This window comes from Apteryx mantelli, chromosome 29 (genome assembly GCF_036417845.1).
Source record: "Apteryx mantelli isolate bAptMan1 chromosome 29, bAptMan1.hap1, whole genome shotgun sequence".
NCBI lineage: Eukaryota > Metazoa > Chordata > Aves > Apterygiformes > Apterygidae > Apteryx > Apteryx mantelli.
The window spans coordinates 1721432-1749428 of NC_090006.1; the positions used below are offsets into that span (position 1 = coordinate 1721432).

At 60.8% G+C, this 27997-nt stretch overlaps 2 protein-coding genes across 4 annotated transcripts; one reads left to right on the forward strand and one right to left on the reverse strand.

Moving 5' to 3' along the window:
• The first annotated feature begins 7105 nt into the window (after positions 1-7105).
• Positions 7106-13410, forward strand: PRNP (prion protein (Kanno blood group)). Its single transcript, XM_067312302.1, has 3 exons — positions 7106-7125; positions 8049-8105; positions 10877-13410. The coding sequence occupies exon 3, from the start codon at positions 10887-10889 to the stop codon at positions 11664-11666; it is 780 nt and encodes a 259-aa protein (XP_067168403.1). The 5' UTR covers positions 7106-7125; positions 8049-8105; positions 10877-10886; the 3' UTR covers positions 11667-13410.
• A 2954-nt stretch (positions 13411-16364) lies between these two features.
• On the reverse strand, positions 16365-27746 carry RASSF2 (Ras association domain family member 2). Of its 3 annotated transcripts, none has more exons than XM_067312366.1 (11): positions 27686-27746; positions 24711-24801; positions 24215-24290; positions 23833-23984; positions 23304-23374; positions 21954-22114; positions 21717-21818; positions 21301-21352; positions 21063-21184; positions 20375-20472; positions 16365-17281 (listed from the first exon to the last, which is right to left on the reverse strand). In XM_067312366.1, the coding sequence occupies exons 2-11, from the start codon at positions 24767-24769 to the stop codon at positions 16885-16887; spliced, it is 1290 nt and encodes a 429-aa protein (XP_067168467.1). In that variant the 5' UTR covers positions 24770-24801; positions 27686-27746; the 3' UTR covers positions 16365-16884. The 3 variants fall into 3 exon arrangements, with proteins under 3 accessions (XP_067168467.1, XP_067168468.1, XP_067168469.1); XM_067312367.1 differs by lacking the exon at positions 27686-27746 and adding an exon at positions 25566-25681; XM_067312368.1 differs by lacking the exon at positions 16365-17281 and adding an exon at positions 19390-20036.
• Positions 27747-27997: the final 251 nt, after the last annotated feature.

Consider the following 27997-nt stretch of genomic DNA (forward strand, 5'->3'; position numbering starts at 1 on the left):
CCCGACACGCTCGGAGCTCCGCGGGAGCAGGACCCCCCGGGAGGGGGTTTGGGGCTCCCGGGTCCTCCGAGCGGAGCCCCGAGCCCCCCGCGGGATCCCCCCGAGCACCCGGCCAGCGAAGGGGTCCCGCGGCTGCAGCTCCGCCGCCCGCCCCGCTCCCGGGGGGACCCCGCTCATGACCCCCCCGGGGCACCATCGCTGGCCCCCCCGCCGCAGCCCCCCGGCTTGCGGGCCCCCCCCGGGAGCCCCGTTAACCCCCCCGGAGCCCCCCAGCGCTGCCTGCTTTGCTCTGCAGCTGGTGGTGCTCCGGGACCAGGGGGGCTCCGGGGTCGGGGAAGGAGCCTGGATCCAGGGCCGGGGGGGCTCCGGGCTCAGGGAAAGACTCTGGATCCGGGACCAGGGGGGCTCCGGGGCCAGGGAAAGACTCTGGATCCGGGACCAGGGGGGCTCCGGGGCCGGGGAAGGACTCTGGATCCGGGACCGGGGGGGCTCCGGGGCCGGGGGAAGATGCCGGGGTCGGGACCGGGGGGGTCCGGGGCCGGGGGGGGACTCGGGAGCTGGGGAATGAACCGGGACCGGGGGGGGTGTCGTCCGGGAAAGGGCTCGGGAGCCGGGGAAGGAGCTGGGACCGGGGAAGGAGCCGGGACCGGGGTGGGGGTGGGGGTCCGTGTCCAAGGAAGGGCTCGGGGATAGGAGAAGGAGCCAGGACCGGGGGGGCGGGTCCGGGAGGGGGCGCTCGGGAGCCGGGGAAGGATCCGGGAAGCGGTGCGGGGGGGGGGGAAGCTCCGGGAACGGGGGGGGGGGGGGGGTCGGGAGCCGGGACCGGGCCGGGGGTCTCCGAGGCTGGGGAAGGAGCCGGGGGGGGAAGGTATCCACGGGCGGGGGGGTCTCGGGGGGCTCCGCGCTGCCGCGGATCCCGCGGTCTATCCGCGCCGCGACACCCCGGGCGCCCCCGCTGCCGACCGCTTCCCTGCCCGCCACCCCCTTCCCGATCACCCCCAAATTCCCCCTGTTCCCCAACCGCAATACTCCACTTCGTATTTGCTAGCCGACAGGAAAAAATAAATAAAAAATGATAACAAACCCCACATTTGAGGTGTTCCGAAGAGGTTATCGCTAAAGCGTGCCCGTCGCGTGCCCGCCTCCCCCTCGTTTCTGCACCTCCGCAGATAACAGCTTGATATAACAAATAAACATCTTCACGGGCACGAGCTCACGCGGTGACCGAATTTCCCACCGGAGTCGGGAAATGCCTTTACCGGCAGCAAAGGGGCATTTTCCCCCCCTTCTCCCAGGAGCACGAAGCGCAGGCCAGGCGCTTTCGTGTAGAACTACATTTTTAAATAAAGCATTACTCTGTATGGGATGTAAAAGAGCAAGAGGATTATCTGCTTGAACAGGCAGGTAATACCACCCCGATGGTACTTAGCTACTGCTGATCCATTTATTTAAAAAAAAATGATATGGGTTTGCAAACCTGTGGCTGACTTAAATTAGCTGTTATTGCTCACAGCTGGGTCCCAATAAACGAAGTACCACACTAATAAGCAGTGGGCACCGGAGGAAAGCGCCCCAAAATGTTTGCAGTTGCCTGAAATGTCAGATTTGTATCACAATTTACTGCATCATCCCTCTTCCCCGCCCGGGAGGCGGCAGTATTGGAAACGTGAGCAGCTGCCTCTCCGGGTTAATAGTAAATCACCAAGGAATAACGCAGAAAGTTTGCTTACACTGGCTGACACTTGTAAAACAATAATCATAAAAAAAGGACAAGCTAGATAATGATTCATCATCCCCAGCAAGGTCAAGTTTTATGATTAACAGCCGATCCCAAAAGCACTAGCTGCCCCCCGCCCCGGGGTTTCTTGGTTTGTCGTTAAAACCAAGCCTGAGATCTGCCCGTTTCTGGCCCCTCGACGTGGTGCTTTTCACGAAAAGCGGAGGTCGCCTTCGGCAGCCCACTAACAGCTCTGTCTGGCAATAAATCTCTGTTCCGCATTCCTGCAACTAAAGAGAAATACGGGAAAAGCTTTCCCAGCCAATTCTGTCCGAATCGGCCAAGTTCTGGAATTGGAATAGCAGCACGCGCTTTCCCACTGCCGTTTCATTTCCACTCTCATTTCCCGTTTTCCAAGGCATGCCGACCCACCAGCGTGGTGACCTTTTCCCTCTGCTTTTCTCATCATCTCCCAAAAATAGCTCTGAACGCTTCGACCGAAACCCGCAGCATCTCCGGCAGGGAAGTTTGCTGCTCGGGGTCGCTCAAAAAATCCCTGCTCAGCCCCCCAAAACGCTGCTTTTCGGTCGATGCGCGCAGGGGGTCGGTGGCGGTTCGTGACGGAGCAGGACGATCCCGGTTCCCGGCTCGGTCCCGTTTCACCTCGGCCGAGGCGCTGACGTAGCTCCGCCGACGGCACCGTCCTTGCCGCCGCGTGCCGGATGGGCTGACGGATCCTCGGCAGAACGACCCGATGTCCCAGACGGGCTAAGCTCCGTGAGCAATCGCTCCTTCCAGCTTAACCCGCTTTTCACACGGCAAGATCTCCGCGCGGCTGGAAGCGCAATAACATCCTGCCGCGAGCCGATTGCCGCCGCGGCGCTCCAAAGCCCCAGCGGGGACCACGCTCTGCTGCCGCTCGCCAAAAATTTGCTCACTGGGGGAAAAGCTCGTTAGAAAATGCTCGCTGTCCCGCGCCCTGACCAAAGATCATCCTCCTCATCTCTATGCCAGAATAACCGGGAAAGAGCTTTTTATTCCCCCCCCCCCCAGGGAGATTATGGAATAATCTTGGCATGGTTCTGGAAGCAGCAATGTTATCCGGGCTTTTACGCAGCGTATCAGCATGCGCAAGGGCAAAAACCGGCACAAAAGCCCCGTCTGCACCCCGTAGCGATAGCTCCGGGGGGATATTACAGATCTCACTTTCTGCAAATAAAATAGTTGCAACCTCGGCTGCTTTCAAGCTCCCGACCAGCCATCGCTCCGGGGAGAAACCTTTCCGTAAGCCTCAGTATTGCTTATTTAAAGCAGGTGAGAGAGAGCAACCCCCTTGCGTGGCTGGTACCCCACGGCCGGTATCCATGGAGATGCCTCCGGATAACGCCGTGCCCATAGCGACGGGGCGCGAGCATCCGCCGGGAATGAGGGCACGCCGGTGGGAAAGGCCGCCGCTTCCCGGCCCCGGCAGCTGCCTTAAAAGGCGCTTTTCACTTGTTGCTTGGGTTCCTGGAAAGCTTCGTAACAGCTCCGGAGCCGTCCTGGATGAGCCTGCCGCGCGGGGGATACGCCAGATGTGCGGGAAGCGTGCCGAAAGGGAAACCGGTTCCAATATATTAAAAAAACCCTCATGGCTAGGAAAAAAACAGTCCGTTTTCCCCCGGAATATATGCGTCTTCCCAAGCCCCGTTCACCCCTGCGTGTTTGTGTTTATACCCGGGTGCAAAACCACGGGAATGGCACGACGTGAGCCCGCCCCGGCCCCGGGAAACCTTTCCCACGTGGGGAGAGGGGAATAATCTCCGTGGAAATGTGCCTGCCGGCTCGCGTAAGAGGATTTACGGGATGGTTTTTGTGCGCGAATGGGGTTTAAGCGTCTTGTCCTCGCCGGGTGCCGGAATTAGAAAGCAGGTCACGGCGAGGAAAAGCTCGCTTTGCCTCCGTGAAAATAAACACGGTGCCGCTCCGGAATAAGACGTATATATATATATACGCCCGCCGAAGCAACGCGCCCCGACGGCATCCGAGTCGGGCAGCAGTGATTTATGCCGAAGCGATGAAAATGGGAGCTGCTTCCCGGGCTCGGGATGCGCCCTCCCTCGCCCTATTTTCGAAGCTGACCTCGGCGCGACAGCACGCACCGCGCCGCTCCGGCTTACCCTGTCCGAAAGGCTGCCAGAGGGATGGCGGGTTAAAAATAAATGGGAGAGGCCGAAGGAAAGCCTCTCGGTGAGTCATGTATTACCAGCCCCGCCGCGGAGAGAAGTGTTTAGCCTTTCCTACACGGGATCCAGCTGGCGGGGCTCGGCCGGCGGCGTGTTAGCACTAGCAAAACAGTCGTCGGCGGTGCCTTCCTGCAGCTCCCGAAAAGGCTGCGCCGCCTTAAAAGAGCCGAAACGCTGCCCTTGGCTTTGCACGAAAAGAAAAAAAACACACAAAAAGCAAGTTATTGATACCAAAGGGCATAATGTTCCCTTTCTCCTACAGTTTAGGGCTCTTCCCCTTGCTCCTTTTCCCGGACACAGTAGGGAATTGTTCGCCCCGGAGGCCCAGGCCCTGCTTATCCCACGGCCGAGGCGCAGGGACGCGTTATTTTTAAGCAAAACGCCAGGCTGAAACCGAATCCGCCGGCAAATTTTATTGCTCGGGCTGGCGTGGATAACTCACCCGCTTAGTCCCGTTTCTGAGCGCATTAACCGAGCAGTTGCTGGCCCCCAAACTCATACTGCTTCAAAGCTCTTTTATTACAGGCAGTGGTTTTGCAGAAGGAAGATGCCAAAATTTCACGTTTCGGTCGCTTCTCCTTGCAGAGGTTCACGCCCAGCAACTTTGGGTCATCTGCATCTTCTAGGATCTGTCTTTGATTTGGAAATGCGAAGCAAAAAGTGACTTGGCTTGTTTACTGCCGTCTACCCAAAGACCCCAACTACCTTTCAATACGCGGTTTTTCCCTCCTCCGGTTACTCTTTGCCTGCAGTGAGTTGGCCTAGATATTTATTTCCGAGAGATTTTGTCAGCCTAATGCAACGTCAAGGGAAATATTGTTCCCGAGCAGCGTCACGGGTGTATTAAGTCTCATTTCCTAGTGGAGTCTCAAACTGTTTGTTTGTGTTTTTTTTTAATTTTTCCCCCTGGTCGACTCCTTGGCTTTGCAACAGAGCTGCAGCTGTTGAAAACCTCCCGGGACCAGCTCAAGGCATTTCTTGGAAAGCTTTTTCGCTTGCTTCTCCTGGTTTTTCCTCTCCCTGAGCGTTCCTCGGTGGGTTATTCTGCCGCTTGTGCCCGTGAATGGTTTCTGGATTAGAGGCGTTGTCCGTGGGACTCATCCTCCCCGTGATTGATGCTTGCGTAACTAATGACATTCGGGAAGGACTAATGATATACCGGAATTGCCAGTGCTCGCTGTGCTATTCGGGCTGGTTGTGCAAGCAGCCTCGTGGCCTGCTTTCGGCCTTGCTCACGTCCAAAGGTTCGGAAGTGGTATGCTTTTTATTTATTTATTTATTTATTTTTAATATCGGATATTGAGAGTGAAGGAGAAATGCTGTCTGCAAGCTCCGCTTTCCTCCGGGGCAATTTAACAAATAGCATCGCGGGTAGGTTTCTGTGCAGTGCTTGAAAGGCACCTGGAAAACCTCTTATTCTCCTAAAAATGGGCACTGAGCGGTTTAAAAAAAGAGAGTCACGGCTTGCATTGCACCGGAGAAATTTTGTGGTGGATGCTGCCGGTGCCGGCGGGTTCTTCCCGCCGTGGCCGCGACCCCGAGGCTTGCCTTCCCCGGGACACTGCGACAACTGCAGATTTTGTTAAATGAACGAGAGAAAGCAAAAATCCTGCTTCCTTAGTTTTTGTGGTCACAGAGAAAAAGCTTGATGATAGCTCAGAAATGAGAATGGAATAACTGAGTGACCCGTGCCATCGACCTTCCTTAAATCACGGTCTCATTTACGATTGAACTCTGTTAAATCGCTGTCTTACCTCAATAAAAAATATTGCTGCTTCTCTCTTACGAGTGAAGTGTGTCGCTCCTCACTCATCCGCGATAGGCCCCGGGTCGAAAAGCTGGCGGTGTCGCGTGGGGGCCCCACGGAGGTGTCTGGGGTGGGGGCTGTGGGGAGGATGCTGTGGGGCAGCTGTGCAGAGAGGATGCTGCGTGGGGAGGATGCTGCGGGGCAGATGCTGCGGGGAGGATGCTGTGGGGCAGCCGTGTGGGGAGGATGCTGAGGGGAGGCCATGTGGGGAGGATGCTGCGGGGCGGCCGCGCAGGGAGGATGCTGTGGGGCGGCCGCGCGGGGCAGATGCTGCGGGGCGGGTGCATGGGGAGGATGCTGCGGGGAGGCCGTGCAGGGAGGATGCTGCGGGGAGGCCGTGCAGGGAGGATGCTGCGGGGCAGATGCTGCGGGTCGAATGCTGCGGGGAGGCCCTGTGGGGAGGATGCTGCGGGTCGAATGTTGTGGGGCGGCTGTGTGGGGAGGATGCTGCAGGGTGGCTGTGCGGGGAGGATGCTGTGGGTCGAATGCTGCGGGGAGGCCGTGCAGGGAGGATGCTGCGGGGCAGATGCTGTGGGTCGAATGCTGTGGGGCGGCTGTGTGGGGAGGATGCTGCGGGGAGGATGCTGTGGGGCAGATGCCGCGGGGCAGCCATGTGGGGAGGATGCTGTGGGGCAGATTCTGTGGGGCAGATGCTGTGGGGAGGATGCTGTGGGGCAGATGCCGCGGGGCAGCCATGTGGGGAGGATGCTGTGGGGCAGATTCTGTGGGGCAGATGCTGCGGGGAGGATGCTGTGGGGCAGATGCTGTGGGGCAGCCGTGTGGGGAGGATGCTGTGGGGCAGATTCTGTGGGGCAGATGCTGCAGGGAGGATGCTGCGGGGAGGCTGTGGGGGGAGGATGCTGCGGGGCAGATGCTGTGGGTCGAACACTGCGGGGTGGCCGTGCGGGGCGGATGCTGCGGGGCAGATGCTGCGGGGCAGATGCTGCGGGGAGGATGCTGCGGGGAGGATGCTGCGGGGCAGATTCTGCGGGGCAGATGCTGTGGGGAGGATGCTGCGGGGAGGCCGTGCGGGGAGGATGCTGTGGGGCAGATTCTGTGGGGCAGATGCTGCGGGGAGGATGCTGCGGGGAGGCAGTGCGGGGAGGATGCTGTGGGGCAGATTCTGTGGGGCAGCCATGCAGGGAGGATGCTGCGAGGAGGATGCTGCGGGGCAGATGCCGCGGGGCAGCCGTGCGGGGAGGATGCTGCGGGGCAGATTCTGCGGGGCAGATGCCGCGGGGCAGATGCGGCGGGGGGGGGGCCGTGCGGGGCGGGCTCGGCCGCGCCAGCTCCTCCCTCCCGCTATTTAGGGCCCGGCGCGGCGGCGCGGCCGAGGCTGCAGCGGGCGGCGGTGCGGAGCGGAGCGGGCGGCGGCGGTGAGTGCGGGGCGGCGGCGGGGGCTCGGGCCGGGCCGGGGCTCGGGAAGGGGCTCGGGCAGCCGCCGCCCCCCCCCCCCCCCCCGCAGCGTTAATTCCCGCTGGCCGCGAAGCAGCGGCGCCGAGGCAGAGGCCGGGAGCGGCTGCGTCTTCACCGCCCCCCGGCGCTGCCTAAAAATAGGGATTTCCAGCTCCCATGGAGGAGCCCGTCCTCCTTCAGAGAAGGAGCCCCGCTGCCTTACGCTTTTTTTGCCACTGCCTGTTTATTCCAGGCTGATTCAGAGCTTGCGCTGGGGGGGGGGGGATTTTCCCCTTAATATGCCGGGGGGGTGTCCTGTTTTTATTTATTTATTTATTTATTTTTGCCCAGGGCCCTTGCTCAGCATCCCGCAGGGAGCACTTCCCGCAGTCCCCGGCTGTCCCAAATCGCACTTTCCAGCTGTGCTCCCCCAATTTGGGGGGGAGGGGGAATAGCGTTTTGTTTTTTAAGCCAGCACCTAAGCGACAACACCCAGGCTATTTGCGCGCTCGCTTTGGCACGAGACTGCTCGGCTTCGCTTCCGCAACCGGAGCGGCCCGACCTCGCAGCGCCGTGCCAATCCCGCAGGCACTGCACGCCTCCGCACGCCCAAGCGCTCTTTGCCTCCTCCATTTTCCGCCTCTCCGTCCCCGGGACCGGCAGCGTCTCGGTGCTGGGGCGGGGGGGTTGGGGAACGGAGCCGGAGAGCGCTCCCACGACCACCGCACGCTCGGCACGCCGGCGGCTTCGCCCTTTCCCACGCCACCCGCAGAGGGGCGGAAGGCTTTTGCGAAGGGGCGAGGGGTGCTGAGGCGCTGGGAACCGACTCGTTGGCTTTTGCGAGGGGATTCGAGGGCTGTCGGAGGCCGGTGGCCTCGCTGACGCGCGCGTTGTCTCCCAGCAGGCCTCCCCCGGCGTAGGGACGCAGACACCCGCCGGCGCCTGGCACCCTCCTGCGCAAGTAAGTGGGTCCCCGACATCCATCACCCCCTGGGATTTTCCTTCTTTCTTCTTCTTATTTTTATTATTATTATTATTATGGCGCCTGCGCTCATTAGGAGCGAAGCCCATCTGCCGGAGGAGCTGCGCAATTAAAAAGGCGAACGAGCTCCTCCGGCAGATGGGTCTCCGCAAACACAATTAGAGGCGGCGAATATTCCCCGGGGCTTCGCCCGAGCCCGTTTCCAGCCAGGAGCCAGGCTGCATGTTGGAGACCGAACTGAGAGGTTGTTGTTGCGTGGTTTTTTTTTCCCCTTGCAGCTCGCTCCGGGAAGTCACATGTCTTAGCAAAGCTGCCAGCTCGATGCTTCCCCCCCCCCCCGCCTCTATTTAACCCCCTTCTTCGAGCGCCCCCAGAGCTTTTGCCCATCCAAATTTCTGACGTGTCTTTCGGCTATTTTTAACCCACCTCGGCGCTGGCTCCCAAGCGGCGAGCGCGTGGCTTGGTGCAGGAGGAGGAGAACAGCAGCCTTGGGGACAGGCTCGAGCGCGGCTCGGCCCCGGCTGCAAACAGCGGCCCTTCTCGGCCGCGAGCGACGGGTTATTTTACCTTCCCTGCTCCGCTTTTGCAAACGGAGAGGATATTTAAGCCTCTTGCCAGCTTACATAACCAGACAGCTACGGGAAAAAAATCCCGGTTGAAAGGTATATGCTCCGAGCCATTTAAGTTACTGCTGCCTAGGTGACTGCCACGTCTAGATAAGCAGCTTGGCAGCAGCCTACCAAGGCAAAGCTTTTATTTTATTCCAATTTGGTCCATTTATTTAGAGCTTCACAGTGCCATTTGCATGGCCCATTAAAGGCTCGAGCGCATCAGATGCGCTCGCGGGGTTTAATCCCCCACGGACGCGCCGCCATGCAAATCCCAGGGCCGGGAGCGAGCCCGAGCAGGGGATTGCATGCAAAAACGCTCTCCCGATCCAAAGTAGCGTCTGGCCACTACCCTGCATCTACCTAATGGTATTCGAGCAACTATATATCGGCCTCGCTGGCAGCTCGCGGCTTCAGCCACGTCTCTGTGCAGCACGAGGCGTTTTCCGCGCCGGTTTTAAGGAAGGTTGTGCAGCCCTGCGAGACGGGCCAGCGCCGGCGGACGATGCCCCGAGCTGGGCGCCTGAGCCCCACAACAGCTCCGCTCGCTTTTTCACGGAGCGCAAAACCTTAGCTAACAGGCCACCGAAAAGGTCCTTGCTTAAACAGGAAATTGTTCTTGGCTGTTTGCGCTGTTCAAGGCAATATCTCGGGCTCGACCTGTTATAGCTGGGTAAGGCTGACTTTGGGCTCACCGGGGAGGATTAAGGAAGCCAGTCCATTAGGTTCTGCAAAAACACTCAGCAGCCAACGCTTAATTGCTCCTTGCTGTAACACAAGCCAGAAAGTGAATCTGGAGTAATTTCCACCCTCTTAATACGCCGCAACGCGGAGGCAAATGCCGGGAAATGCCCTTTCCCCACCAAGCCGGGCGGTTTAAGCACCGCCGCCGCCGCGCTGCCCCTTCTGCGCGCTTCCTCGGGGGGCCGCGCTTATAATCCCGTCCCCGTTTGGTTTGGAGCTAAGGCAGCAGCAATGCAAACGCTCGGCGAGAGGCACGGCCCTTTCCGCCTCCCACGCCGCAGCCCCGCTGCGACCGCAGCCGAGCGTGCCCACGCTCCACGGGGAACGCCGCGCTCCCCTTCCCGGGCGAGAGGCGCCGCTGGCCGGCGCCACGGTGGTTTTTTTGGGAACAGGTGACCGTCTGGCTTTGGGAAAAGCCCCCTCCACGGTGCTCGGCTTGGGCGCAGCGTTGAGCGCGAGGGTCGCAGCAACCCACCCTGCTTACGCCTTTGCGCTGCGTGGAGGCATCTCAAGGGGGTTTTGCCGCTGGGAGCTTGATGGGCCTTTTCCAAAGGTCTTGCGAGGGGATTTAAAAGCCTCTCTGTGCATCACGTGTTTTGCATTTCATACGGAAATAAAAGGCTCGTTAAAGTGGCATTTTATTATTGCTAGCCCGGCAGCTCCCGGAGACGCAGGGGAACCTCATAACATCCCTGGGAGCGCCAGCGCTACAGGACCAAATAAGCAGATATTTCAAAACCCATAACTGTCAAACGCCACCGGCTATTATTTCGCTATGACCTATTGCACATAAATAGCAACTTCTTCCATTGAAGTGTCAGCGAGCGAGCGAAGCATTGAATTATATTCTTTGGGGAAAAAAACCTCCAGGTTGAGGCTGCCCAAGCGGAAACCTCAGTTTTGGCTTGCTGATCTCCACCCCCCCCCCCTCCGAACGCGAAAGCGTCTGGGAGCTCAGATCGATCCGCTCGTGCGAAGGGTGGACTTCCCTACGCCTCCCTTCAGAAGTCCGTTCTCACATATCCGAAGCCTCATTTATATTGTCTGATTAGACTAACTATCACAAGCCTCGTTTATGTTGTCCAGCTGGGCAAATTAGGGTTAATGAGTTGGTTTGGGAACTTGGAAGAAGGCGAACTGTTTTCCCCCAAAGCTTTTCTTCCACTGCTGCGAATTGCAGCTCCTAGAGGAACCATGTCCATATATTGCCGAAAGCGGTGTAGGGGGTCCGGGGAGCTGCAGTATATGGGGTTTTTGGGGGGGTTAACGTGCATTTGCAATCAGAGCCGTTCGCTCCACAGCCGGGGGAATGGCACGGTTGTGCATTTCCCCGCGGCCGCGCAACGCGGCTCCTCACCCCGCCGCTGCCGTAACGGCGCTTGTGCTTGTGTCCCGCAGCCGGCGCGCCATGGCCAGGCTCCTGGCCGCCTGCGGGGCGCTGCTCCTGCTCCTCGGCCTCTGCACCGACGTCTCCCTCGCCAAGAAGGGCAAGAGCAAACCCGGCGGCGGCTGGGGCACCGGGGCCGGCCGCCAACCCAGCTACCCTCGCCAGCCCGGCTACCCCCAAAACCCCGGCTACCCCCATAATCCCGGCTACCCCCATAATCCCGGCTACCCCCACAACCCGGGCTACCCCCACAACCCGGGCTGGGGACAAGGCTACAACCCATCCAGCGGAGGAAGCTACCACAACCAAAAGCCCTGGAAACCCCCGAAATCCAAGACCAACTTCAAGCACGTGGCCGGGGCGGCGGCGGCCGGCGCCGTGGTGGGCGGCTTGGGCGGCTACGTCATGGGCCGCGCCATGTCGGGGATGAGCTACCACTTCGACAGCCCCGACGAGTACCGGTGGTGGAACGAGAATTCGGGGCGCTACCCCAACCGGGTGTACTACCGGGACTACAGCAACCCCGTGTCGCAGGACATGTTCGTGGCCGACTGCTTCAACATCACGGTGACGGAGTACAACATCGGCCCCGCCGCTAAGAAGAGCAACGTGTCGGAGGCCGGGTCGGACGGCAACAAAACCGAGACCGAGATGGAGACCAAAGTGGTGACCAACGTGATCCGGGAGATGTGCGTGCAGCAGTACCGCGAGTACCGCCTGGCCTCCAGCAGCCGCCTCCACCTCGCCGAGGCCTTGCCCAAGCTCCTGGTCCTCTTCGCCGTCCTTCTCGCCATGCCTTGAGGGGGCATCTGTCCAAAACGGCCTCTCGTCCTTGCTTGTGTTTGTCTTTGGTGAAGTACCGTGAGATCCATTAGCGCTAACGAGCACCGATAACGTCTTAGAGATGCGAGACGAACATCTTAGAGACGCGAGATGCCAGTAGTCCTCTTCCAAAGCTGTTCCCAGTTATTTCCATGGAGGCTCTACGTACCATTCAGGGCCATAAGTCAATGGGTCGCAAATTTAGGCTGCAATTTTAGTTACTGGTCCTCTTCCAAAGCCATTCACAGTTATCTCCATGGGGGAGTCTACGTACGCTTCAGGGCCATAAGTCAATGGGATGCAAATTTAGGATGCAATTTTAGTTAGCGATCCTCTTCCAAAGCCATTCCGGGTTATCTCCATGGAGGTTCTACGTATCATTCAGGGCCAAAAGTCAACAGGATGCAAATTTAAGATGCAATTCTAGTTAGCGATCCTCTTCCAAAGCCGTTCCCAGTTATCTCCATGGAGGATCTATGTACGATGCAGCACCAAAAGTCGACGGGACTCAAGTTTAGCCAGTCTTCGCTCCAGATTCACTCTCATGCCTCGTTCACACCACTTGGTGCAAGGCAGTTGCCAGTGATGGAGCCGGACACATGAGGAAGGGGCCTTCACCACGTCATCCTCTTCCTCGGAGCCGCCCTCCGCCTTCCCCGGCAGAGCTGTGCGGGAAATCCTCTTTGCTAACAAGCAACCTTTTAGCTAATCTGCTTAATATCGGTGACACTAAAATATCCTTGCCCGGGGCACGGCACGTCGTTGAGCATCGTTCCAGGTGCCGGTTGCTCGGCACGCGCGTGCCCCACCACTTTTTTGGGGATGGGGGGAAGGACAGACATGGTTTTCCAAGCAAGACCCTCGGCTGCAAGGTCGCGGAGGTCGCCCTTTTACCCTTTCCAGGCTAATTCCCCCCAAACCGCCCCCCGCGTGTACATAGAAACCAGCCCCCCGGCACCTCGCACGCAGGCAAAGAAAGGCGATTTTTAACAGCGAGACTAAAGCTCCGGCCGCTCGCCGAGTCCTACCGCCTCGAGAGCTGGTTGAACCCCGCCGGTTCGCTTTGAGCCGAGCCGGCTCTTCCGTAGACTGTTTTAAGGAGAGAAACGCTGCTGAATGCACGCTGAATGCGCCCGTGCTCTCCCCGGGGTGGCCGTTAAAACGGGCAACGGGGCTCGCAGGGGGAGCGAGCGCGGAGCACGAGGCTCGCTCCGGGACGGCCACGGTGAGCAGCGTCGGAAAACCCGATCCTGGGAGACGGAGGATGCTGAGAAACCACCTTTTGTGAGCGACGAGCTCGCTGCGCAGCGCTCCAGCCCGCGGGCGGCACGACTGCTCCTCTGGCTCTGGCGGATGCTGATGCAAAGGCCCTGTACATAACCTGTAGCTATATGTAAATCTATATGCAAAGCCACGCTTGTCGAGGTGGTCGCAGCGAGTATCTAATATATATTGTGTATTTTTTTTGCAAAGCACTGGATGACACCGTTATCAAACCACCCTAAGCTGTTTCTGCTTCGGCGTAAGCTAAATGGAGGTATATATATATATATTGTATAGAAATCTTTCAGAACCTTCACCGTAAAAGCAGGACTTTGAAGTCACGCGTACTTTGTGATATGAGGATGTTTTGTAAATTTGTAACGGCGCATGTACTAAATTTTACGTTCCAATACTTTTATAAATGTTTGATGTCTGGTAAAAATTAAAATCAACAAAGCAAAGACGCAAGTCGGTCTCCTTCATGCACGCTTTCCTTAGCTCTTGGGCCTTTCCGCCTCTTGAATCTCCCTGTCCCAAGCAGCAGCTATACCCCTGGACCATCCAAGCGTTTTCTTTATAAAACAAGAAATAAAACCAATGCGATGATTAGGGAAAAGGGTTTCTTCTCCCCACACAGAGCGAACAACCCATTCGTACCTTGCATTTCAAGTATATACTTCATTTTTGGCCAACAAAAGCGTTTTTACGCTTGCTGTTTCGGTGGAGATCAGCCCATAGCAACGCACGCCCAGCCCCAAGCCGTGCTTTAATTAACACCACGAGAAATTCCAGTCTCCCGTAGTTCCTAAAGCAGCACCGTTGCTCTGTTTTGAATGGAATAAATGAGTTCAGCATTTAGAATAAATAAATAAAATTTCCAGGAATAAATACCCTTCAGGATTATTCACGGCCGCAAATGGCTTGCTCAAAGGGGAAACCCGACGGGTGCAAGAGGGAGGTCGGGTCCGGAGCTCGCCGAGGTGCCCTGCATGGCACCAAAACGGGAATAAGGCGACGACCTGCACGGCAGGGGGGGAACAAGCAGCTTTTACTATTTTTAAAGGCAAACAGGGAAACTGGGGGGGGGGGGAGGGGTGGAAAGCAGAGTCTGACTTCAGCCAGCGCCGGTATCGGCACGAGCAGTCCCGTATCCCCGTCCGGCTGGTGGAAGCGGTTCAAGTTGATCATTAACCAGGATGGAAAAATGCCTGGAACAAGCTGCGCGGAGCTCGTTTCCAAAATGAGGTCATGGAAAAAGGAGGGAGAAGAGAATAAAAAAAAAAAAAGTCACGCTCCCACACTTTGCATTTTCCCTGTGCAAAAGCAATAAAAAAGACCTTTTTAGTCTTTTTATTCCCCTTCAACCTGGCCCGCAGCCGTTGGATGCAAACCGGCAGAGAGAAGGACGCGGTCCCTTCCTTCAGCCCCGGGCTCGGAGACCCCGTCTCCACCTGGGAGAAAAAAAACTCCCAAAATCAGCCCTGGGCAAAGCATTTTTCTTTTGCTGCCGCTCATCCCCACCTGCCGGCGCAAGCAGTGATTTCGGTAACGCGAGCACGGCGCCGGCCGCCTGCGCGGGGCCCTCGGGGACGGTCAGTCCCGGCCGGCCGCGAGAGCCCGAGCGCCCCGAACGGTCCGTTTTAATGGCCGAATTAATTGCTCCGTATTTGTCGGAAAATGCACCGAATCCCACCTGTGGGCCACCAGGACCCTCTAAGCCAAACAAGGGATAAAGGAGGGAGAGCACCGGCAGGAGAAAAAGAAGAAATAAGCCCCAAAGTGCAATAGTTTGGGGGGGGAATTTGGGGGGGGGGGTGGAGGGAGCCCCAAATCCGCAGAGCCGATTTGCAAGGAGCAAGCGGCGGCCTCGGGTGGAAATCCGAGCATATCCGTGCACCGTGCATATCCCGAACCGGGCATATCCGAATATTTAGAGGACGCGCTTCGGCGGGACGGCGGCCGCGTGGGCAACAGCTCCATCTCTCGTCGAAGCCGGGACCCGGCGCCACCGGCGATGTTTTCGCCGGGCGCTCGCTGCCGAATCGCCTGCGCTTTGCAGCGCGCGCAGGCCCCTGCTTGCTCAGCGGCTCGTGACCGGCGCGGCCCCGAAATTTCGGGAGCGGCTCTTTTCCGAGCAAAACACGCCAAATCCCCCGGCCTCGCCAGGATGCTTCCCCATGCAGCACGCACAAGCTTTTGGGGGCAAAACCTGGCTAAACGCAGAGGAGGCATTTCCCCCTCTCCCTCCTCGGCACTTTTCCCTGCTCATCCCTGTGTTTCCCTGCCTGCTTTTCCATATCCAGTGCGGTTAGAGCCTCCTGCGGGGCTGGACAGGGATTGCAAAGATCAAAGCGTTGCACAAAAGGTTTGGTCCCTGTTATGGAAAAGGGCCAAGTTTAGCCAATGCAGGCTATAATTTTTGCATTTTTGTGTTTGTTCTCAACAAACATATTTTAAAAAAAGCCCCAAACCCCAACTCTGTGTGTTGCAGCAGCAGCTATACTGGTTCAGCCTGGTGTATCCGGGTTCTCCCCCCGCAGCCAGGATCACGGATGCCTCCCGGGCTGGAGGCCGCGGGAGCACGGCCCCGAGGGCCTCCGACACCCTCGCGCTCGGAAACGCCGAGAAAAGCCCTCCCGAGCCAAAGCACGCCGGCAAAACGGAGCCATCGGCGCTGCAGAGCCGCGGGCGGCAGCCCCCCGCGGTTATCGGGAATCGCTCGGCGCCAGCGGGCGATAAATGCAGATAAAGCAGCTCTTGCTCTCGAGCCAGAGGTCAAAATCTCTTCCAGGGATGTTATAAGGAAAAATGGGGGGGAAAAAACCCCTAACTCGACATGAGACAACCCGTTTGTGGAAAATCAGGCTCAAAACTGCTTTGGCAGGGGACTTACCGCTGGAGGAGGATGATCGGGGCTGAGCACGCGTTTTTCCAGTATCGCCAATGCTTTGCTGGGCTCATCTTCGCTGTCTTCCTTCGTGGCGTCGGTTGAGCTACGGCAGCTGATAAACTGGGTTTCCTGGTAAGGTTTAAGCAGCCCAGAGAGCGAATAGAGAAGAAAATGCAGCATCCAGAGATTAAAAAATAAAAAAACAGTGCATCGGAGAGGCTCTGCATCGGGCTCCTCCGCCCGGGAGCCGCAGGGGAAGCAATGGCCAAGCCAAGCTGCGGGAGGAGAGCAAACGCGAAGCACCTGCGGAGGGGAAATGGCCCCGGCAAGGGCGAATCCCCCGGCTGCGGGGGGGATGCTGGAGGTCGTGCAAGCTGGGTCGGGGGCGAGGAGGCAGCTGGCGGGTTTCATGCCCCGAGCTGGAGATTTTTCAGCCCGGCAGGGTGCTAACGCGCGGGAAATTCGGCGCAATTTGCAGCCCGAGCAAGGGAAAAAGCAGGAACACGACACAAAATGCACGGGAGTCTCAAGGCAAAACTTTATTGCAAGCGCGAGGTTCGTTTTCCAGAGCCCGTTTTGCAGGCAGGGAGGCGGAACGGCCGGCGGCGAGCTCGGAGCGGGGATTGCGGGGCGCCTGCTGCTCCCCTGCTCGAGGCTCGGCCGCGTCCTCGCTCTTCGGCACCAAGCAAACTAAGAGCAAATCTATCCCATCCGTAAAAGAGCTCTGCAAACCCTGCAAGCCCGGGAGCGAGTCCCTTCTGCCTGGGTCCCGGGCTGCTCCGGTGTGTCTCCGGCTCGGGGGGGGATCACTCCCTGGCAGGGCATGGCGTGGGAATTTTCCCACCCAAAATCTGTAGAGGGAAAGCTCCCGTGGGGAAGCGCTGCTGCAGACGCGGCGGCTCGCTGGTGGGCAGCGACTTTCCCAGGTGCGGGAAAACAGGCATCCTGTGAGCATCCGCTGCTCCCGCAATCCCCCCCTGTTGCATCCAACCCCCGAAACGCCCCATCCCGGCAATCCGGGATGCCCAGAGGCGCCCGCGGCGCTCAGCGCAGGAGGCCGCGGCCGACGAAGCAGAGGGCCAGCGCCAGCAGCGGCAGCGCGGTGCCGCGGCGCTCGGCGGCTCGGCTGGGGGGGCCGCGCTTGGCGGAGGCGTCGCGCCAGCTCGGGCCGTGGAAGCCGCCGCCGGCGGGGACGCCGGGGCCCAGGCGCGCGGGGCGCGGACGGCTCAGCAGCCCCATGCCGTAGCCGGCGGCGGCGCCGGCCGCGATGGCTCCCGCCACCTTGGAGCCGCGGCTGCCGCCGCCGCCGCGGGAAACGGCTCCAAAAGCTCCGGCCCGGCTGCCGGCTCGGCCGCGGCGGCCGGCGGCGGCGGCGCAGAGGAGGGCGAGCAGCAGCATCGCCGCCCAGCGCCGGGCGTCGCGGGGTCTCATCCTGCCGGACCTGCGAGAGGGGCACAAGGCGGGGGACGGTGAGCCCTCGGGTGCTCCCCGGCGCGAGGTGCCGAAATCCCCGCGGTGCGGCACCGTGACGCCCCTCGGCTTTTCGCCCCCCGGCCGAAAAGCGACGGGGGGGACTCGATGCAAAGGTTTCCTGCCGCCGGCCGGCTCCTGGCGCCCACGGCGCGGCCGGCGCTGAGCAAACAGCCTCTTTGTGCCCGAGCTGCTGAGCCATCGCCGCCCCGGCGCCCGGCCACGCTCGCAAAACCCCTTTTGAAAAGGGCCCAGCGCCCCGGAGCCGGGACAGGCCCAAAGCGCCGGCGGCGTCAGCGTTTCTCCGTGCCCCCCCCCGGGCGCGGGACCCTGCCCGAAGCCCCCCCTGGACAGCAGGCAGCAGGAGGAAAATGCAAACTTTCCCCCTTTCTATGACAATTTGCCTTATTTTGGATGCGTTAGAGGACTCGCGCCTCTAAATAACATCTGGCAAAATCCCTTTTTTCGGAAAGTCCGGAGAAACGCCTCAGTCCCCATTCCCGGTGCTTAAGGGCAAGTCTCCATCCTTCCTCGCTCGCCCGGCCGGAGCCGCGCGGCACTGGGGCAGGAGCCCCGCGGGAATTGCTGCTCGCTCCCTTTCTCCTTTCCTTTCCCCGTGTCCTATCCTCCCCCAAAGCCCCTAAATCCATGCGATCGCATCCCCAAGCCGGCAAAACGCCAGCGCCTGAGCCGGACGCTGCTCCCAGCTCAGGCATGAGCCAAAACGCTCCAGTTTAAGCAAAACCGCCCGCAATACTTCCCATTTTTCCCACTTTTCCCCTTGGTGCCAGCCCCCGGGGTGCGAAGCCGCCCTTACCCCTGCTCGCGGGGCCGCGCCGGCGTTGGGGCGTCCCGGGGCACCTGCCGTCCCGCCGCGTCCCGCCGCGTCCCGCGCGCCTCTCCGAGATTTTTGGCCGGCGCTCGCCGGGGATTAGGGTTTTCCCGGCTGACAAAGCCGCGGTGCCGGGCGAGAGACAAACAGAGCCGACGTCACGCGCTTCCCCCCCTGCAGAGGGGCCAGCCTCCCGCTCGGCCGCTTAAAACACCGGAGCAAAAATCCTCGCCCCGATCCCCCAGCAATTCCCTTGCATTTCTCCAAAACCGCGGCTCGGAGGCATCGCCCCAGCAATCGCTTTTCCGGGCGGTTTTTGCCCCGGCGCTTGCAAAGCTCCCAGGAAGGATCAGTCGGTGCAATCGCAGCTTTCTCAGTAGCATTTCTATCCGCAAAGTGCTTGATTTTCAACAAAACGGGCTCGAGGTCGCGCGCGCTTGCGGCACGCCACGGGCCGCTACTTGGGGGTCGAGAAAGGAAGCGACGCCCAAGCCGGCGTCCAAACACGTAAAAAAGCATTTGTCGCCGTACGCTACTTTCCGGCAACGCGGCCGCGGGGCGTGGAAAAGGTCCGTGTAAAAGGTACCGTTACAAAAGTTATAAAGACACGTTGCAAACCCCCCCAGACACCCGACGAGAGGGAGGGGGGCACCGCAGGTTTAGCTCGCCGCGACGTACAAAACGGTATCGCTAGCGGCGGGGAGGTTGTTCCGGGCGCCGTGCAGAAAACTCCCTCCTTCCCCACTCCTGCTTTCCCTGTGCACCAGGGGGGAAAAAAAAAGCCTCGGAGCAGTTTCAACAATGCACGAAATTACGCTCGGAGTCCAAAAGAACGGGAGGAAAAGGATTCCCGGGCAGGTTTGTGCTGTTGTATCGGGATCGGGCCTCGTGCGCCCTCCAAAATCCGGCTCGGCGCCGCGGCAGCTTCTTCCCGACGGCCCTCGGGAGCAGCTTGGCGCCGTGAGCCCGTCCTGCACGTGCTATTTGGCATGTTACGTCCACCAGCGAGGTTTTTACATGGTTAAATCCACAGTAAAATTAGTGCAAACGAGAAGGGGGGGCCGGGGCGGGGGGGGTTAAGCCAGCGGCCGCGAGCGGGAGAGAGGAGCAGAGCCGTCGGCGAGCGACGTTCAACGCCGAGTTCTGCGTTCGGCAGCGGCCCCTCGCGAAGGCGCCGGGGACCCTTCTCCGAGTCGCGCGGCTACGAAAAGCTTCCCGTCACCTGCCAATTATTGCAAGTAGAAATGTGCTTTTTTGCTTTGTTTTAAACGGAGGAAGGTATTTGTGCTGTTTTGCCACCCTCGCGTGGCGGCCCGGCGGGGTCTCCTCCGGGAGCCGGGCGCGGGAACGTTTTGCCGAACGCGGCCCTGGCTCCCTTCGAGCAACCCCGGCCGCGAAATCACCGCAAAAAGCGGAAAGAAGCAGGGAAAAAAAGCATTCGCCGAGCAGGAAGCCGCCAGGGATGCTCCGAGCGGGAACGAATAACGGGATACGGGTGCGGGAAAGAGCTGCCGCGGGGGTTAAAATGCCCGTTCCCGTGCCGGCAAGCGCCCGGCATCCCTCTCCCTCCAATTTCCCGCGCGCCGTGCGGCCACGGGCAGCGGCACGGAGATGCGAAACGGCAACGGCAGAGCCACCCTCCGCCCCGGCAGCCCCGAGCGAAGCGGCTCGGACGTCGCTCCGGGGCGGCAGCTTTTCCAGCGGCGGGAGGGTTTTGGGGGGGGGAAGGGGGGAGATCGGCTCAGACGCGTTTGCTACAGTACGGCCTTCGCGCAGATTCGGGAAGAAACCCGGAGCCGGGGCGGCGCGCGGCTGCCGGCGGCTTCACATCGTCGTCGGCCCTTCGGAGATCTCTTCCAGCCTCTGCTCGATCATCAGGCGGAGGACGGAGTATCTGCGAAAGAAGGGGAACGGAGAGCTGGGGCACGCGGAAAGGCACCCGGGCGCCGCCGAGCTCCGCGGCTCGACGCGCCGGGGCTGAGCACGGGCCAGACCTCATCACACGCCGGCTCGGAGGGCGCGGGAACAAGCCGCGCTGGGGCCGGGAGCTCCCGTCACGCCGTCGGCGAGCGCGGGAACTGTTTCGGCATGCCGGGACGGCTGCCGCACGGCACTTTCTCCCTTGCAAAACCTTTTTCTCCCTTGCAAAAACCTTTCCCTTCGGCATCTCCCCTCCGAAACGAGATCTCAGCCCGGGCGCTGGGCGGCTCCCGGCCGGGCCAGGGCACCTACTTGCGCATGAGCTTCTTCACTTCGCGGTCTTCCTCCTCCTGCAGCTTCTGGATGAAGCTCCTGAGGACGGGCATTTCGAATTTGATGTACTGGGCCACCTGCAACGGGGGACGAGAGAGGGAGCGGCGCCGGGCTGCCAATCCCGCGCAAAGCCGCTCCCAAAAATCCCACTCGGAGGCGGACAGATCGGACGGACACATTTTGCGCATTCGGACCTTGCATTAAAGCTATTTTAAGCCCAGACGTAGCCAGGAGCTCCCGATCCGTCCTCCGATGGCTGCCGCTTTTCCAACCCAGCGGCGCCGGGGGTCCGGACTAGCCGGCAGGTGGCATGGAAGAGCCGTTCCCCACCGGAAGCCTTTCCCCGGCTGGGGGAAAAATCTAAAAAAAAGCCAATTCTGGCGAGCGGGAGGAGCGCGGGGCTCGGGCAGCACAGACTCCCTGCCTGGTTTGCGGGACTCGGCCTTTTCCCAAGCATGGTGAGGACCAAAAAAAAAAAAAAACCCCAATCCCAATTGGATCAAAAAACATCTCCTTGGGCTTCTTTTCTCATTTCACCCTTCCGCTGGATTTGGGGGGATATTCCCCCAGTTTTCCAGCGCCGACTGCAACACGAGCCTCGGCAGGTAGCTGCGATGACGGGGCTCATCCGAAGGCGAACGGCTCCCGCCGGCGCCGGCAAACTCACGTCATAGGTGACTTCTTCCACCTGGTCCTTCTCCATGAGGAAGACCTTGGCGACCTGCTCGCAGGGGCCCTGCAGCACGCGGGCGATGAGCGGGTAGTCGGTGGCCCGCAGCTTCTGCTTCTCTGCAAGGCGAGCGAGGCAGCAGCTTCCAGAGCCCGCAGCGGGGTTTTTTCCCCACCCGGCGAAGCCGCCGCCGGATCGGTGCCGGATGGATCGGCACCGTTTCCCATGGACTTACCGCCGCTGGTGTGGACGACGTAGAGGGCGAACTCCTCCGCCGAGTTTTCGATCTGCACGGAGGCGCGGGGAGGGGGAGGAAGGGTCGGTGTTGCGATGCTGGATTTAACACAAACCCCCCAAAAGCAAAAAAAAAAACCCAAAAACCAACCCCCCTCAAAAACAACCCCCCCAACAAAAACCTAGCGCCCAAAAAACTAAGGCCCCCCAAAACCCCAAAGCCCCCAACCCCCCCAAAACAGTCCCAAAATGAAAAAAAACCTCCCCAAACCCCCCCAAAACCAAAAAAAAAACCCCAAACCACCCCAAAACAAACAAAAAAACCCAAGAACCCCCCCCAAAGCCCCCAACCCCCCCCCCCAATATTTCGCTCTTCCACTCGACCCCCCCCCCCCCGGCCGAGCCCCCCCCGCTTGCCTTGAACTTGTTGAGCAGCAGCTTGAGCACCTGCGGCGCCGTCATGGTGCTGTTGATGCGCACGTTGGTGACGGAGCCGTACGCCGGCGTGAACACGGACGTCTGCGGGCCGCCCCCGGGTCGCCATGCATTTTATATGTATATATATATATTTTTTATATATAAAAAATTCATAAATATTAAAAAATATATATATTTTTTATGATTTTTTTTTTTCTCTTTGCAAGGGCGCCTCACCTTGTGGTTGTAGAAGTGGCCGTTGATGGAGAAGCGGTGGCGCTTGAGGCGCCGCTGCTCGCCGGCCGTCCGCCCGCTGCCCCGGCGCCGCACGCCCACGTCGCTCCGCGTGCGCATCAGCTGCGGCAGCTCCTCCGGCGGCGCCCTGCCCTCGCCGGCGCCTGCAAGAGCCCAGCTCCGCACCGGGGCCGCCGGGAGCGCGGGCTTTTCCCGGCGCCGCGGGCGCAACCGGCCTCTTTGCTCGGCTCCGGGGCGGCAGAAACCCGCGGGGCCTCCGAGACCCCGATCCCCCCCCCTAAGCACCACTGCCGGCGCGGAGACACGAACCTCCGGCTCAAAAACAGGGACAAACCGACTTCCCTGATTTTTTTTTTACCCAGAACGGATTTAAATCACCGATTTCAACTACCGCAGCCACGGGCTCCTCCTCGCGCACCCCCTGAAGGAGGTTATTAATCCATCATTACTGCCCAAATCCGGGCGACCACTTGCATCAAACCTCCCCCCCCAGGGACCGAAGCTCCCGAGTCGCTTTTCCATCATTTAGCTCCTTTTTCCCCCTCTTGAACGAGGGCAGGAAAACGAGGGCAGCGCTCGGGAGCTCGGCGTGGAAACCGGCCCGGAGCCCGATTACTGCAAACGAGCCGTTCCTCCCGTTTTAACGACCCGCTCGGGCGCAGACGGTTTGATCCGGAGCCGCCTCCACGCCGGGAAGCCCTGCTGCGCGCGACAGGTCTCGAAAGACGCTAAAACGACCCCAAAAAAAAATCACTCCCGGGCTATTTCTGCATCCAAACGCCTTGCAAACGCGGAGCAGCAGCAGAGCCGCGAGCCAACGGGATCAGCCGGCTCCTAGCTGCCTCCGGGGCTCATTTCCATAAGCACCAAGAAAAGGAAAAAAAAAGGGTTTTTTTTTTTTATGCAGACGGGTGGGAAAAGCCCGGAGGGAAGAGGAAGGCCAGGAAGAGCCGCCCCCGGCGTTTCTTGGAGCGAAGCCGCCAGACAGTTTTCCGCCCCGTCACATCCTGGGTTTCCTCGCTGCAGCGGAGCGCCAGGGCTTTGAGCGAGCTCGGGAAGTCCCAGTTTTCAGGACTTTGGACGGCACATGGGGATTTTGGATTTTTTCCGAAGGTGAGCAAGGGCGTTTGCGAGGAGGAGGGAGGAGGACGCGGCGCGACGGCCTCCGCGGAGGTCGCCTCCGTGCCCGCGGCACGGCCGGGAGCCGGGACACCCTATATTTTAGCTGATCCTCGCAAAACCCCCTTTTCCACCTCCTTGAACCGACCGGCCGGCGCGAACCCCAAGAAACCACCCCCGCATCCCGGCGGGGAGCATCCCGCCGCGTCTCACCCGCGCCGCTCGCCGGAGCCTCCGTGTCCGTAACCCGGATATCCGGCAGGGCGCTGGGCTTCAGCATGGAGCTGGGGGGGGAAGAAAAAAGCCGGAGACGCCGTTACCGCGCGGCACTGCCGAGGAAATGAGAGCCGTAACGAATTCCCACGGCCCGGTGTTGGCAAAGGGGAAGTGCGGGAATCGGGAGGGAAAGCGCGGGAAAAGGGCCGGGCTTTGGGGTGGAGGAAACAAGCCGCAGCGGTTAGATCTCAGCTGACCGCTGCCGGAGTGGGGGGAAAACGTCCCCAGGGAAAACGCCGGGCGACCTCAGTTTTCCCACGGGTGCGATTCAGCCCTTCGGCAGCATCGCAACCACGGGCCGCTCCGGGAAAAAGAAAGAAAATCAATCAAAATTCTTCTGTTCGACCAAACTTAGCGTTATCAGGCTCTACTTGGCGAAGCGAAACCGAGCCGCTTTATTTTGCGCTTGCCCTTTTCGGGCTGTTGGATATTGGAGAGGGGGGGGGAAAAAAAAGGGCGCACTCACCCGTGGGCGCCCAGGTTGCAGCCCGAGTGCCAGGAGGAGGAGGAGGGCGGCGGGCGGATGCGCTGGTTGTCGTCCTGCATCTGCAGGCGGATGGGCCGCCGCAGCCCCCACGAGATGTTCAGCAGCCCCTCCACCACCAGCTCGCCTTCCTCCTGCGGCGGGGACGGCAAAAATATACGTATAATATGTCATTTTATACATTTTACATATTTTTTAAATATATATATATATAGGAAAAAATTGATGGTGTCGTGCTCAAAAATTAATGTGTCGCCAATCGCTGTGCATTTTGCCGCACATTTGCACCAAAGCAGCGTTCCCGCGGATCCCGCCGAGCCCCGAAGCGCCCGGCTCGCGTTCCCCCCCCTCCCCGATTTCTCACCTCCCGGTGCCGCAGCTGCAAGTTCTGCCCTTCGTAGTAGATGTTGTAGGTCTTGAGGTGCAGGAGCAGCTCATTCCTGCAAGGCGAGAGGAGCCAGGCTGCGGCGAGGCGGGTCCGGCCCCCCGGGCGCGTCGCCCGCGCCGGAGCGACGCCTCGGTTGGGGCAAATCCGGGTGCTTTTCCCTCCGCCGGAGCAGGAGACCCGCTGGGGCCAACTCCTGCCTCCTTTGCAAGCGAAACTCTAGTTCAGCAGAAATCCCGTTCTGCCCAAACCGAAAGCTGGGAGAGCAACTGTGATATGGCTCTTATATTAAAAAAAAAAATCAAAATCGCTTAAACAACCTCCCAGGGCCTTTTTTTTCTTTTTTTTTTTTAACGGAAGCTGCCGCTTCTCGCGTCGGCAGGGCTTTTCCTTCCGCGATTCGATCGCGCTAAGGAACAAATAAATAAATCAACCGCCGGCAAGCGGGTGCCTTTCCGCATCGTCAGCATCTTACTTGGAAATGTACTTGTCCTTTCCGCAGGGGACCAGGTATTCCCGGCTGCCGAAATCCATCCTCGCGCTCTTCTTTCATGGGGAGCGCCGAGCTGGCCGGCGGCGCGGGAAGAGGAGACAGAGAGAGAGGCCGGAGCGGCCGCCGTTAGCCGCCGGGAAAGCCGCCGCCGCTCGCACCGGCGCCCGGGAAAACGCTCCGGCCGCCGCGGGAACGAGGTGGCCGCCGGGGATCAGATAAGGCGAGAAGCGCTTGCAAGCGCGCTGGAAATTTAATACGGGCAGGGATACGCTTACGGGAACATTTGCATCCCCGGCAGCCTCCGTTCCCGCGCCGGCAGGGCCGCGCGAGGCCCCGGCGGGATGCGGGTCTGCGCCGCTCTTCCCGCACGTGCGGCGTTCGGGAGCCGCCCTGGCTTGAGGGAACTTAAACTGCAGCTTTAAGGCGGTTTTTAGCACCGGGAAAGGGCTTTTCAGGCCACGCTCCATCGTGTTTTTGCAAAAGTCCTAGCGCAGACCGGCTTTAACCTGCCCGAGGTCTATAGGGGCATTAAATACACCTTTAATACTGCTCTAACGTACAATGATTTAACCGATTTTTCATGCCCAAGGGACAAGGCGCCTCCGGAGGAGCTGACCTTGCCCTCCTTCCCAACAGGAAAGGGAAACCGAGGCAGGAAAGAGGCAGAGCCGCAAGCACGGAGCACAGCTTTCCGCCCACACCGGCTTTTTTCCCCCAAATCCCCCCCGGAAACAAGCCCCGTGCCACAGAAAACGCGCCCGGCTAAATGACATGCCCAAGGCCGTCCGTAAAACCGGTGTCGGAGCAAAGAAGCGACCCTGTCGGCTAAAACCTTACCGGAGCGGCAACCTTATATCCCCCGCGGGGCGATAAATAATATATCGAGCGTACGGTGCAAAGTAAAAAAGAAAAAGAAAAGAAAAAGAAAATAAAAAGGAAGCAGGAAGCCCCCAGCGCCGGCGCTTTGTCTTGCAAAAGCAGAAGAGAAACTCGCCGACGAGAAAGCAACGCCCGACGCGGCGGAAAAGCTGCCAGGGCGCCGCGGGATGGAGGCGACGGGGGGGGGAAACTCCCGCAGTTTACCCTTAAAAAAAACGTTCTGCGCGTCCCATAGGGGCGACGACCCTCTGCCCCCTTCCTTGGTGGTTTTAAAACGCGCCCAAGAAAAACGAAATTACGCCGCTCCTCGGCGCATGCAAAACTGCCGCCGGAAATCACAGGGGGTGGGAAAAAAAAGGACTAAAAAAGCGGCTGAACGCTCCCCCAAATTATCGGCGGCAAAGCCTTCGGCTCGGCGGCAGCCCCGGCGGGAGCAGCCGAATCGCTCGCCGCCTGCAAGACCACGTCGGGGAAGCGCCAAGGGGACGGTAAATCCGGCCGGGATGGGCCAGAGGAGCCGGGAGCCGCCGGGTCGGGAAGCGCCTTGGCCCCGGCCCTGCACGAGCCCCGTTTCCTGCTTCCCGCCCCTGCATTCGCGGCAGCCGGCGCCTCAACCGGGCCGAATTCAGCTTTTATTTTATTTTTTTTTAAATGAAAGAAATAAAATCGATTCCCCCCGCACACAGCGCCAAAGCGCCTCCGCCAGGGCCGCGGCGAGCTGAGTCCGGCGAGAGCTCGGAGGCAGCCGAGGAGGCCGGGGGGGGTGGGGGGGCAAAAAAAAAGGTCAGTTTGCAAACGTAAAAACCCGGCTGGACTATTTGGGGCGCGCGGCTGGGAGGCAGGGAGGTCCCGCCGGGAGCGAAGAGGCGTCCCGAGCCGCGGGTCCGAGGCGCGAAGGGAGAAGGGCGCCAAATAAGAAAGGTCTTGCTGGCAGCAAAGCAAAACAAACAAAAAAAGAGATAAAAAGTGCATTTTTCAGGGCGTTTTTGCTTTCCGGACTCCTCGCTGGCACAGACGGCCCGGGCCCAGCTCCAGCACGCCAGGCTGTTGCGGAGCGGCCGATGGCCTCTCCTGGCTCCACAGGGGACTGTGGGAATATCCCACTCCCTGGGGAGGATGGGGAAGCTGGAAAACCCGCGTTTCGAACGCCGCCCGGGGTTTAATGAGTTTTCCCGGGATGGCTGAGGAGCCGCGAGAGCCTCCGAGTAATTCACCCCGCGAGCCGCCCTCGGCCACTCGACGCCTCGCGCCGGGCGGCCGCGGCTCGTTCTCCGGACGACCTCTCCCCAACCGCGGCCTTCCTCCAGCTCCAAGGTGCGGCGGTGCCATTGTTTTCCAGGGCCTATTGTTCCGCAGCCCGGCTGCTTCGGGAGGGAAAGGGAGGAAGAGCAGAGCGTGCCGGGGATGAGAGCGGCGAAACGAGCTGGCGGGTCTCAGCGCGGGCGCCGCAGGGCCGGCGATGGGGCGCGCGGCCCCCCTGCAGCCGGCGCATCCCGGGGCGGGTGGCGGCGCTGCCACGACGCCTCGGTCCCCCCCCCCCGGCGCTGGGCTCCCACTTTGGGGGAGCAAGTGGCAAAGGGAAAGCGTGAAGTGGGGGCGGGGGGAGGATGAGTGCGGTGGGGACATCCCCGGGGAGCAGCCTGTCCCCGGGGGGGTGCTCAGCATCAGGGGGTGCCCCCGTTCCCACGGGGTATCCCGTTCCCACGGGGGCTGCTCATCTCCGGGGGTGCCCCGTTCCCACGGGGTGTCCCGGTCCCCGGGGGGTGCCCCGTTCCCACGGCGGGTGCCCCATTCCCACGGCGGGTGCTCATCCCCAGGGGTGCCCCGTTCCCACGGGGTGTCCCGGTCCCCGGCGGGTGCCCCGTTCCCACGGGGGGCTCCGTCGCCGCCCAGCGGGCGATGCTCGGCTCGGCTCCGCTCGCCGGGCCCGGCCACCCCCTCCATTGTCCGCCCGGACAATCGCCGCCGCCGCCGCCGCCGCGGGGACGGAGACGGGACCGGGGCCGCCGCGGGGGGAGAAGCTGCAGCGGCGCCGCGTCCTGCGCGCCCGCGGTTCCCCCGCGCCCCGCCGCACTCACCCGGCTCCGGGCGCCGCCGGCCGCGCCCCGCTCCGCGTCCCGCTCCGCGCGCTGCTCCGCGCCCGCCCCCGCCGCATCCCGGCGCCGCCGCCCCCTCGGCGGGGCGGAGCGGGGCGGAGCGGGGCGGAGCGGAGCAACGCGCATCTCCGCGGGGGGGGGCAGCGCGCATCTCCCCCCCCCCCCCGCCCCGCGCGGCCGCGGACGCTCCGGGCCGGAGGGAGGTTGAAGCCAGGGAAGGGGGGCAGGGACGCGCTCGGGCACCCGGGTGAGACCCGGCACCGGGATCCCAAAGGACACCCCGTCCTGGGTGCC

Coding starts and splice junctions, on each gene's coding strand:
- PRNP (XM_067312302.1), top strand. CDS start 10,887: ATGGCCAGGCTCCTGGCCGCCTGCGGGGCGCTGCTCCTGCTCCTCGGC.
- RASSF2 (XM_067312366.1), bottom strand. CDS start 24,769: ATGGATTTCGGCAGCCGGGAATACCTGGTCCCCTGCGGAAAGGACAAG. Junction 24,291..24,710: donor AAGGACAAGTACATTTCCAA/GTAAGATGCTGA, acceptor CTCGCCTTGCAG/GAATGAGCTGCTCCTGCACC. Junction 21,353..21,716: donor TGCTGCTCAACAAGTTCAAG/GCAAGCGGGGGG, acceptor GCCTCCGTGCAG/ATCGAAAACTCGGCGGAGGA.